The sequence below is a fragment of the Leptosomus discolor genome, chromosome 3 (genome assembly GCF_034619465.1).
Source record: "Leptosomus discolor isolate bLepDis1 chromosome 3, bLepDis1.hap2, whole genome shotgun sequence".
Classification (NCBI taxonomy): Eukaryota; Metazoa; Chordata; class Aves; order Leptosomiformes; family Leptosomidae; genus Leptosomus; species Leptosomus discolor.
This window is the reverse complement of record NC_141393.1, coordinates 37,796,383-37,809,078: the sequence shown is the minus strand read 5'-3', so window position 1 is coordinate 37,809,078 and position 12,696 is coordinate 37,796,383. Positions and strand designations below refer to the sequence as shown.

Genomic DNA, 12,696 nt, shown 5'->3' with positions numbered 1-12,696 from the left:
ATCTACCTCCCCAGCAGACTGCCAGTCTTAGGTTCTTCTCAACAGCAGATGGATTTTCCTTGTTCCTGCAGCATCTCAGGTCCCACGGGAGGTATTGGTTGCAAGCAAGCACCTGAATATTGCCTAATGGAGTAAGCCAATCACTAACTTAGCTGGCGTGTCCATGCCCATCCACCAATTAGGTTTGTTTTTTTTTTTCTTTTTGGATGCTTTTCCACCGTAGCATTTTTCTTCTTTCTCCACATAGAAGTGTAAGCAAAAGGACTGCTTTCATCTGTAATAAGTTAAAATCAGAAATGACCTAACTAACAAGTAACTGATATTGGTCCTTGGAGCCCAAAGAGTAAAATCCATAGAAAATCTATTGGTTCCTTTTTTTTTTTTCTGGTATATCCCATGCACACCCCCATTAGAAAAAATGGGGTTTATGAATCTTATCATACAGCAAGGAGCAGTACCTCAGAGCCAGAGCTGACAGTCCATGGCAGAGGTCTGGGCTCTCTCAGATTGCTAAGGGTGGTTCTGAGTCACAGCTCAATCAGTCTTCACGTGGCCGTTGGCCAAGGCAACGGGGATGGTGGGGGCCCCCGGCTCGGCAGTCTCATCAAATCGTAAGCGCAGGGTGTTTCTGATCACCAGCTGCTCCATGATGAAAGAAGCACAAAACCATGGGATGGCATACTCCAGGGTGATCAGGCCCATGAAGTCAAAATCAAACTGGGAATAGTCCCATGGGCAGGCATTGAACTGGCGTAGGATGAGGCCAGTGGTGAACTCCCAGAGGTATGTCCAAAGCGTGTAAATGAAGCAGCGCACTAAAATGTTACACTTGTCTTTGAGATATAGATACATCTTCTCCACAATGAGGATGGAAGTGCCATAGATGAAGAGCGCCCACACGCTGGTGACACCTGGGAACTTCCAGTTAAAGTTGACCACAAAATCCCAGGCAGCTGTGAACATCACCTCACAGAAGTAGCCGTGAATCGCATAGAGGTACCATCGGGAGAAAGCAGTCAGAGGTTCTGCCGCAGCCATTCTTCTGCACACACCCCAGCAGGCACACTGAAATGAAGAGAGAGAGGAGTCAATGAGAATGTCACAAGTCCTTATCCCCCAGATGGCAACACACACCAACTCATAACATCCACAAAGGACAAATCCAAGAAAAACACGAGTTTTAAATCGTCCCATTTTTATCTCAGCAAATTTTAAGTCCTGGTAAAAGGTGGCACCTTACCAGGCTCCAAATCTCAGAATGGGCCCAGACAATGTAAGCTGCACTGCCTGAGAAGCAGGATGCAGCTGGTATTGCATTGGTGATAAGCAGGAGTTGAACGGTACAAGGGCTTTGCCGGGGGTGAGGCTGCCAAAGAATTGGCAAGTCAGTAGAAAAATACAGTCATCTCACAAGGACCGCACCTTTTTTCTCTTTTAAAGAAACAGCACTGTCCCCTACTTTTCTGCTTCTTAACATGGAAGTTTACGAATGAACACAGCATTGAAAACATGGGCCCTTCCAGCTGCCACCTACAGTCTCTACACCCAAAATGTAGGGAAAAACTGAGCTTTGATAGGAGCTACAGAAAGGGAACTGGAGGAGAATATTTCAGACACCACACCCTGCACCCATTATACAGCTGAACTGTTACCTCTTCTGTTAAAGAACTCATGCATTGCATGGCTAGGATTTGGAAAATAATTTTCTTATGGTGTAACAAAGCCTGACACCAAGTCAAAAAGCACAAGAGAGCCATTGAAATCCATTCAGATTTGGCTTCAGGACAGCAAAACACAAAGGAGGAGAACAGAAAGGAACAGCTGAGCATAGAGAGAGGTGGTTAGTCATGATAAATAGGAAATGAGAACAAACTCTAATTGTCTCTACAGGAAGAAACTTGGTGAAGAGGTTTTGAAAGGGCACAATGTGCTTATCACTGGACTGTTCAGTACAATTAGTTTTTACAGGTTTTGTAGATATTTACAAGGTTCTAAGCATTGCTCTGCCATGCTGCAGTCACCAACCCAAGCTGATTTTAAGCATAATTTTACTGAAGCCTTAGAGATTTACATCACAGGCTGAATTTGACCTCTTTTCGTTCTTAGAAATTTACTCTTTCAAGTTGGGCTTCTCTCCACTCTTCATCAGGCACTATTTAACTTCCTTGCTCTGCACTTGTCAGTCCTGTGGCACAAGGTACTAGGAAAGGACCACACTAACCTTATGTCATCTGGAAAAACACTGTTCCTGCCCTGTAAACAAGGTGCCTCTCTGAACAAGGTTAATATAGTATTATTATGCAGTATGACTGAAATTCTGATAGGAGATAACAGAAACATTTCTAAGGAAAAGAAACGACAATAATGAACATAAAGATGATATGCAGAATATTCACAGGGGAGTATTGAAAGTGGAAAGTACAGAGCTGTATCCATGAACTGTTCATTCCTCTCTTAAACAGACATCCAAACAACGAAAGTCTTGGCAGTTCATATGATGTGAGCGCTTGAACAAATACCCATTTCCTAATGGCACAATCCATTTTACACAGGACACTGAACTCTCATCAGATGCTACAGATCTGGGTCAACAGCACTTTGTGAGCTCGTGGGTAAAAGCCTAAAGAGTCGCTAGGAATTCCCTCACATCTCCTAACAGTTCGATCCCAAGAGACCCGGCAAGACAGCAGTGGAGGTGGCACATAAGAAATATGCAGGGGATGTATCTCCATACAGTCCACAAGAAGCTGATGTGCACGGGCACTGCGAACTTCCTCTCTGAGAAGAATGAGCGTTTGTCAATGTAACATTACTTGGTTAGTTTGCCAGCACACTTGATAAGCTTAGGAGTTTGAATCCTCATATCATTCCTCTATTCTCATATAATTTCAAGAACAAATCAATGGTAAGGGAAAGCAATAAGAAGGAAATGGACTGTACATATCTTTTGTCAGAATGGGGATATATGGCTGCACCAGGAAGGGAGACATTTTTATATCTAAGCAGACAGACATCAAAAGATGCGGACGCCTTAGAAGTCATACCTACTGCTAGGTAAGGCATTGAGGAAATATGGAACATCATTCTCCAGGGAAGACGGTAAATATTTTACTAAGCTGCCAAAGGATTGTATGGTTTTCCTCTTTTCAATAAGCCTTTCTAAGCTTTTCCACTCGTGGTCCTTAGTCCTTGCACTTCCCTCTACAGCTTTCCATGAAATGTATTTGAACTGTTAGCTGGGAGCATCCACAGCATGCAGTACTACCTGTAAGGTTTTCCTTGTAATTTTGAAAATCACTTCACAAAGCTGGATCAAATGCGCAGAAGGTCCTTCCCTCTCAGTCCCTGCCTTCTTATTCCAAGGATCCCCTCACCAATTATTTCTGTTGCCTTACACCCACCCACCAAAGCCAGGGACTCGCAGAAACTTATCCAACAAGCCGTCTCCTGTGCTACCCCTCACTACTTCCTCTGTTCAATGAAGATTTCTCTTTCCTGGTTCTATACAGCATACTTAGATAATTATCTATTTATTCTCTATTTCTTTTTCACACTTTGCAAAATATCTAGTCTAATCTGGAAGTCTAATAACTGAATCTGGACCAAGTCTGGGACAACATCTACAAGTTAACCCATTGCAAAGACCACTGTTGACTTATTTTGAATCCTGAGCCTTTCTCAGCAACAGCAAGGAGACAAGCATGCATGCACTGACACTATCTCAATACTTGCCTTCTGCTGTCACGTGTCCAGTCAACCCAACACTCTTACGATATGTTTGAAAGAGTCCTCACAGGTTGCCTGCTGATTAAGAGCATCATCCCAAGACAGGGCAGATGCCGAAATGTGGTAGCCCAAACATAAACCGGTTCCACTGTGCTAGGCACTACGCAAATCTGTGAATCACAGGTCCTCCTATAAAATATTTCATGCAAAATAAAACAAAAGAACACAGTAGGAAATAGAAGGGAATGGAAGATACTGATGGAAACGACAACAAGCTACTGCACACCATTGCACAAGTCGGGGACTGTACAATTCAAATGCTACAAGACACTTGAGCATTTACTAAACAATTAAAATTGCAGCTGATTTCAGACGTACCAAACTGGCTGGTGCCTGGTAGGCAATACAGCACAAGAAGGTCTCAAGAGGGAAATGAAGGAGAAAAGTATTGTTTGATTGGGCAGCAATTCATGATGAAAGGATCAAGCTGAAAAGTAGTTGCAGGACATTAGTGGGAGAAGCATCCAAACAAGATTCTGATTCAGTAAGACTGGATTCAGTAAGAGATGCAGATTTGTGAAAAACCTCAAGTAGATAATTGAACTTGGTGATGCAAGACTTAATGGAGTGACAGTAATACACACCAAAAAGCTCTGAATGTATGATAGTTATTCAGTCTCCTGAGGAAAACAAATTACATTCATCACTGAGGTAGTTACAGTGGGATGGGCAGCAGCTTTGTGAAAACCAGAAACACAGCTGCCACCTATGCAATTGTCTCAGCAGAGAGCAAACAAGTCATGGAGACTGCACAGGGATGGCCATGCTTGTCCAGAGGCTGCTCACACTGTGGTCTTTTGTGGAAAGCAGGGAGCTTCTGAATTCAAAGCTACAAAAATGCTTTCCATCATCAACAAATTATATTTCAAGCACTTAAAGCAGAAATAGTTCCTCTAATGCAATGTTATTAGGAAGCCTAAGCTAAACCAGCATAGAAATTTTCCCTTTTTCTCCAGTAGGACCTCCTTTTCCAGCTTGCTGATAGAAGAAAAAAAGGCAAGTCTAAACCACACATGGGCCTCGGAGGAACATGCAGTCCTTTCCCCAATGGCCCTGCCTGTGCGGATAACGCTGCTGGCAACACAGGGGCCAACAGCCCCTCCACCTCCAGCAAACAAGCACAGGCCTCGCAGTGGGAAGTGTATGAAGGACTATGTTTCTCTACAGAAATTTGGTTCAGAGGATCAGGGCAGGACTTTGATGCAGGGCTGCAAGAAAATAATATTGCAACACACCAAGATTATACTTTTATATTTTAGAATATCAACTCTGAAATGGATATTAATCATCCCTTAGGTTGAGGTAAGATACAGATAAACCTGATGCTCCAGGCCAAGTACGGAGAAAAGACATAAATCCCAGACCGCCCCACTTCACATGCAAGACCCTTCTGGGCAAGAGGAGCACTTCCATACTCACATTCGGTTTTGCAGGTGATGCAGTCTGGGCAGGTAAGAGGCAAGTGATCAGAAAATGGGCTGAGGGTAGACCAAGAAATAATGGATTTGTCACACACAAGCACAGCAGGGGAGCATCAGTGCATGTCATATTCATGCCTGATTAAGTTCTTGAGCACTGCCTGGTTCATTTTTTTTCAAAGCTGTCCTTTGCAGTGGCTTTCTGTCTGTTTCCCTGCTACCAAGCCAAACTGTGCTTCAAAAACTCTCTCACAGATTGTCTCTGTTCCCTCTACTCCAGCAGAATTATTTAGACTCACAGCCTGTGGATGGGTATGATGAGACCTCATCAAGATACTCTGAATTAACTCCGAAGTGCAAATAGAAGAAAAACACAAACAAAAAACCTTCACAAGACAAGTCCCCTACCTAGTGATGGCCTGAGGCTATGAATTCTGTCAGCTACTTGGTTCACCATAGGTGAACTTGAACTACTGCAGAAAGTTCCTTACTCTTAGTGCCAGGTTGTTTCCGCCAGTTAAAAATTATGGCAAAGTGTTATTTCACAAATTCATATTTGAAGTATTTACTAATATTTAGGTTTGTAACATGCATGTTCATATTTTTAAGAAATGCCTTAGATACATCTATAACCCTATGTTACATGTCATAATTAGTTTTTAATTTGAAAGAGTGCAGACAGAGGAGACACGTATGTAGTAGGATACTTCAGTCCCTCCAAATGACAGGACTATGTGCAGCAGACAACTCTGAAGTAGAGGGCACCTGCCACTCCCTGACCATAAGCTCTACTGCTTATGATGTTCTCCTTCCTCAGACCTTTCTTACCGAAACAGTACTTATCTAAAAGTAACCGTTCTTCATGACTTTTTAATTCCTTCCATTGGCACACCATTGTAGCTACCACATTCTTCCTTAAGACTGGAAGAATCAGACGTGTATCTGCTTTAACAAAGAGCAGAGTAGATACAAGGATGTGCTGATGAAAATTGACATGAATTTTTGGGCAATACCTTTTCAAACGTAATTCTTCCTCTCTTATTTTGCATCTTCCCTGTAAGTAAACACCAAATGACCAGGCCTTTGCAACCATGGACAACATTCGATGAATGTGCTGCAAACCTAGCTTCAACATTTTCATATAAGTCTCACACAAGCCATCAGGAGTAAAGATTTACAGAACACTGGTGCTGGATTTGGCCAAGACATTAGTTCATCATGTTTAAAGATTTATGCAGTAAAGTCTTAGCGGTACTTATGTGCTGAAGTTATAACTCTGAGGAGATATTCATCCTTCAGGTAACTGAGAGCCTCAATTAACTGCGGCTCAGAAAATAGAATTTTGACTGTACTGAAGTGTGGAATAGTTCCAGCAGATCGATTAATCAAGCCCTGCAATGAAGCTAAAAGCATGCCATAGACAGATGTCTCTAAATACAGACTTGACGTCCATTCCTTACTTTTAGTGCTTTCAGGATGGATCTGGAGCCCTGGGATTTTGGTCAGTTCTGAATGTATTAATCATCTGGTTTTGCTGCATCTCTCTCTGGACTCCACCTCCATCAGGATGCACGTTGTCTCCCTTCCTCAGAGTTCTACCCACCATGTATTGCAAGTAAGAAAGCACAGCCCATTTCCAATCTGCATTTTCCCCTCATTTTCATCCCTAGCTCTTTTCCCTTAGAAGGCACGTCATATCCCTGCCACTCCTTATTCCCTTGCCCGGCTCGCTCTATACCTGCTGGCAGCCTCTGATCGCTTCCTATCTTTCAAATCTGTTCCAAAGAGAATTGGGATACAGTAAAAAAGAATGACGACAAAAGGAGATTAAATGAATCCAATTACCAGACTAAGCCAAAGGGATGGGGAAGGGTAGTTCTTACCGGTAATGCCTGTGTGTGGGCTGCCCAGAAGGCACCATTTCACAATGGGAAGGAGAAAACTAGGGTTTTCTTGGGAGGGAGTGTAGAGGGGGACTTTTCAGAGAACAAAGAGAAAACATGAAGACATTGCTAGTTTAAAGAATAGTTTTCTGACTAATGTGATCTCATGAACAGCAGAAGTGCAGAAAGCTGAGACTTCCCACGCCCTGCCTCACACATAGCATCATGTTACTCAAACACCTTAGCCCACAGTGACCACTCCAATCTGAGAACAAATAAAGGCAGCAGCTCTTTACTTACAGGGACCAAAAGGCATGTTTCCTATGTTCCAAATAGAAGATAAGACCCCTCAAGAGCCAAGCAAGCAGCAGAATTGCAAGACAAATCTGTGAAAAACAACTGAGTCCAAACTCAGTATCTAGAAGGATGATCCCCAAATCTCCCCAGCATCTCTTTCAGATAAGGTCATGTCCTTCTTCAAGCCTGTTGCTAGAAGACTCCTGTGCCTTACCTACTGCCCTCCCCTGTTTGGAAAAGCTGCCCAGAGGCCCCAACATTTGCTGATACTACAGCTCTCAAACAAGCAAGTGTCCAGCAAGGGCCCAAGTGCCCCTGAAGGGGCTCCAGCACAAAGCAGAGACTTTGAAGCCAGGACCCTGCTGTAGGAACAGGCAGAGCTTCCCACTAACACTGTGGAGGAAGGGGCCAGCACTATGGAAGATCTGCCCCCAAGGAGACAGCATGCTCAGAGGGGCACAACCTGCCCTGAGAATCCGTCAGCTGTCTAGTTTTGGGTGCTCAATCCCTGGATTCAGCATTATCTTAACCTGGACAGTAAGTCCAGGTTGACTTCATTCCCTGCCATGAGAACAGAATTGAGTTCCTAGGACCCATTTTTCAAAAGCTGCCACAGCCGGTGACTTCAGGCCTAGGTCTGAGCACTCAGTTCCCTGACAGGCACCTGCCGGACTTGTAAGCTCCTGGAGCTGGGCCCCTTCATTTCAAACCATGCATTTGAATATAGGGGCAATCAAAATTCATGGCTGTTTTTGAAAGCTTGAGCTTAACATCCATTAGCTGACTGAAGCAAATCTGACATTCAAAGAACATAATGCACATCATGGCTTACCAGGAAAAAGCAACCCAAAACAGACTGATGAATGGAGAGAGAGAATTTATCCTGAGAACATGCTGAGAGTTTACAAGATTTTACCATAGCCAATATCCTTTCCACTGTCACTAGAGAGCCAAAAGATGTAAAGAAGAGACAACACTAAGCTCAAGACATTATGTGTCACCCATCGTGGTTTTTTAAAGCTGCTTGGAAATACAGACAGTTATTTTTTGAAAAGGTTTGTTTGGTTTTTCTTCTTAGCAAATGCCCCCATCTTCTTTCCAAAGCAAAATGAAAAGCAAATACATCAGTCCACTCCAACACTGGAATAATAAATTGATTTCAACAACTCACAGAGGTCAGTATCAGTAACAGATAAATATGCTTAGCCCAGCTCTTCTGAACAATCTGCAGAAATAAGGCAGAATCAGCGTGCAATGGAGGAAAGTCAGGTTTTGAAAAAAAAAACCAAACAAACAAACAAAAAAACACAAAAAAAAAACAACAACAACAAAAAAAAGACAAAAAAATCCAAACACATTGAAAATGAAGCTTGGTGGAGAAACATATTATGATCAAGGTAGTGAAGTAAGGGTTATCTAAAATCCTAGCCTGCTAATACCCTGACACAATCCAAGACACTTAAATCTGAAGAGCAGTGTGTGTAAAAAGACAAAAAAAAAAATTAGAACTGCTGACAGATCCAAGGCAGTCTCTCCTAGTTTGCTGCAGGTAAAGCTCAAAGCAGCATTTCAGAAACTTAGCTGCTTATTTTACTGTAAATTCTTGCTGCATATAAACAACTGTAAAGAACTCTTTCCCTCTCCTTGTATTACTGTTCACCAGTGCACAGGCCTTTATAAAACTCCCAGCATTCAACTGATAGTAGGTAACTGGATAGTATAAACACCTGCAGCTGCAACTACAGTCACTCTTCATCTAGGAGGAACAGAACTGCTACAGACCATAAAGAAACCTCGCATCTTGGTCTAAGCTCCTTGGAAGGAGAAGGCACTGCATAAAGACAGATGAAGCAGGAGGGAGCACACTTTTAAGCACCTTCAGAAACACAGCCCAAGACTGTAACAAAAAGTTTTCTTCTCTCTTTCCCCTTTTGGCAATTCTACAGAAAATATTTTTTCCTCCTCAATAGATAGATATTTTCCTTCCTAACATTAAATTACTGCTGAAAGATCCAGGTCTTCCAAGCACTATCTGCTATTCACCAGGCTGTGTGATTCCTCAAGTTTCCTCCTAACATCCCTGGTGGAGAAAATTTGAGCAGAGTCAGATTGCTAAATTACTGTTTTCCACTAAAGGAATCCTTGTGGAGCCTCCAAGATGGTGGCTACCTCATCTTCTTAATTTCAAGTTCACACAGGTCCTCAGAGACAGAAGCATCCTGGAAAGGAAGGGTAGAAGAAGATAAGTCTCAGAATCCTACTGACCACCTCACCATGTCTGACGAGATCCTCAAGTAGGCAACCATGCTTACAGCTGGGAAAGGCAGCTCCTCTGAGCAGTTTCCCAGAGTTTCTCCCACTAGTGCCCACCCATTAGTGTATCATGGGGATTAGTCATGCCATCACTGTCTTGCAAATACATAATCAGCAGTGGAAATATACTGTATGGGCAAGTAAGTTAGTGGCGAGTTTTGAATTCTATTATTTCAACTCAGAAAAAAACAAGCATCAGCCTGTAAGTGCATCACTCAGTTACCAGTCAAATTTCTCTGTCCTGAACAAGAAGTCAACGAAACCTTACGTTTTAGGGCTTAGTTCCTACACAGCAGACATACCCCTCCACCACGTTGGGTACTTCATTGCTATTTACATCTTTGCAAAAGTAGGCTTACATTTTTAGTGCTGTTATTTCCTCAAGTTATCAGGAAGCTTAGCATTCGGGTTACAACCACAAACACACCATCTTCATGTTTCATGCACGGCTGCCATTTTTCTCTTTTGTAAGCCTGAAGCATCAGATCCACCATAAACCTCTAATGTTTAGTGGTTTATGACTCCCCTTCAAGTCAAACTCATTCAGCTGACTATTTGCCGTGTGTCCCAAGAAGGCAGCACCAGAGCTTTCCTGCAGGGGAACGTGACTGCAACTCTCAGCCTTCTGAAAGGTGATAAGCTGAACACTCCAAGTCCTTTTAAATAAAGCAATAACTCAACATTTGTGCCCCATACAGAACTGATATTTGCCAGGCTATTTCTGCCTGCCAGTCATGGAAGCCTCTTATCTCGTCAGACATCAATTTCTTAACTCAGTGTTGGCCCGTAAGCTTTTACTGCTGTGTCCTACAGCTCTCTCCTTTTCCAGTCAGTCAGCTTATGAAGGCACAGTCCCAGGGGTGTTTCCCAGTGCTGTTCTTACAATTGAAACATGTGCTCCCTTCATGTGCAGCTTCATGCACTCCAGCTCACGAGCCCAGGCAGCTGGGTATTAAGGATGCCCCGCGAATCCTCTGACTACAGCTGATGTCACCTTGGTTCTTTTCCAACTCTTTCTGAGCTTCTTACTGCCTCCTTCCCAAATCACAGAACTGGACTGTTCTCTCATGCTCTAATTTGGACTGTACCATGGATATCTTCTTTAATGAAGCCAAATCAACCTGCTATGGCTACATAATTTTTAGTTCTCTCTCGTATGTATAGATATATAAAGATATATAAACACATTTATATGCTGTCCTTATTGATTTGCTTGTTTGCCCTCTCTTCCCCTCTACTTGAAGGGGATGGATTTTTTTTCCCCTATAATTGCTTCTTCTGACTGCTGAGGTGACCTTTTACAAACACTACTATTGGATTTCTACCCGCAGCCTGCCAATCATTTATCATGGCTCCACAGGGCATGCTTAGTTCCAGCCTTTACACAGCCCTTCTGAAAGCAGATCCATTTAATATTATGTTTATACTCTTCTTCCACATTTCCTTTTGTGACTGCAGTGTGTCCAAATGACCATGCTCTATTGAACAGTCTCCCCAATAAAACCAAGAAACATATTAATTGCTCCATTACAGGAAAGCATTTTCAAAACTTGCCTATATTTATTGGTCAACGTAAGCGTAGGACTTTAGGTTCCTCAAGACAGAAAAGTCTATGAGTGTGTGCACAGGGATGCTTCAGATGCTTCTGAATGCCTGGAGTCCAGCAATTCATCTTTCATAGCACAGGGCAGCCTAGATCATGAAATAAAGCAATACCACAGCTTCAGACCGCTTTGCAGATCTAGCAGTTTATGCTGTGGTACGTGCCAAGACCCTACTCTCATTCATTCCTTTTCCCAGATCAAATATAAAAACTCAGCCTTCTGAAAAATTCTAAACTATCTCTTGTGAATAGCAACTAACATGCATCTGCTTCAGGACTTGTGGAATTTAACTGCATCATGTTAATACCACCTACTTGCTAAACACTTGAAAAAGGAATTAAGCTTCCACCTTAGAAAAGAAAATCCTTAAGAACTGCTAACTCTAATCCTAAACTCAGCAAGGAGGTAAAAATACTACTCACCTCTTCACTCCTATCAGCTGTCAATCTGCACAGAAGACATTTTCCACTCTAAGCTGCAGAAGTGTGGCACAGTCGCAAAAGGACAAAGCACAATGACAAAAGGAGACTTGAATTTGAATCCATACATACAGCTGCTGCAGTAGAAGGTAGAGCAATTTTCTTGCTTGGTTCTTAAAAAAATTACTACCATATTTGTGTTGGCTTCTCTAGGACCCAGTGAGCCAAAGCACAGAAAGAGAGGAAAAGCTGGTAAGCATTAATTGGGGGAAAGCCTTGCAAGAACCTTGCCTTGAGAACAGAAGATAGATCTAAAAGAAGTAGGATGGAAAGACCCTGCAGTATTTGTAGAATAGATGGAAACAAGGAAGAGCACACAAGTAAAATTGTAAGTGTATTAGTAGCTGAAGCGTTGTAGCGGGCTAGATGCTAGGGAAGTACACTCACCAGCTTCCTAATCATTAACTTCACTTAAGAAGGTAAGTTGGCAACAAAGCCAAGTGCAAGGTCCTGCACCTGGGCTGGAGCAATCCCAAGCACAGATACAGGCTGGGCAAAAAGTGGATCGAGAGCAGCCCTGCGGAGAAGGACTTGGGGGTGTTGGTGGATGAAAGACTGAATACGAGCCAGCAATGTGCGCTCACAGCCCAGAAAGCCAGTGGCATCCTGGGCTGCATTAAGAGAAGCATGGCCAGCAGGTCAAGGGAGGGGATTCTATCCCTCTGCTCTGCTCTGGTGAGACTCCACCTGCAGTGCTGCATCCAGCTCTGGGGCCCCCAGCAGAAGAAAGACATGGACCAGCTCGAGCAGGTCCAGAGGAGGCCATGAAGATGATCAGGGAGCTGGGGCACCTCCCCTGTGAGGACAGGCTGAGAGAGTTGGGGATGTTCAGTCTGGAGAAGGCTCTGGGGAGACCTTACAGCGGCCTTCCAGTACTTCAAGGGGGCCTGCAGGAAAGGTGAGGAGGGACTCTTGA

The 12,696-nt window shown here is 43.2% G+C and overlaps 1 protein-coding gene across 1 annotated transcript; it reads right to left on the bottom strand.

Annotated features, from left to right (window-relative positions):
* Window positions 1–534: 534 nt before the first annotated feature.
* TMEM229B (transmembrane protein 229B) lies at window positions 535–1,059 on the bottom strand. Its single transcript, XM_009949793.2, has one exon. It carries the CDS (start codon window positions 1,036–1,038, stop codon window positions 535–537), a length of 504 nt encoding a protein of 167 aa, XP_009948095.1. The 5' UTR covers window positions 1,039–1,059.
* Window positions 1,060–12,696: the final 11,637 nt, after the last annotated feature.

What these genes read in the sequence shown, in the direction of transcription:
- TMEM229B (XM_009949793.2), bottom strand. Translation starts at nt 1,038, where the DNA reads ATGGCTGCGGCAGAACCTCTGACTGCTTTCTCCCGATGGTACCTCTAT.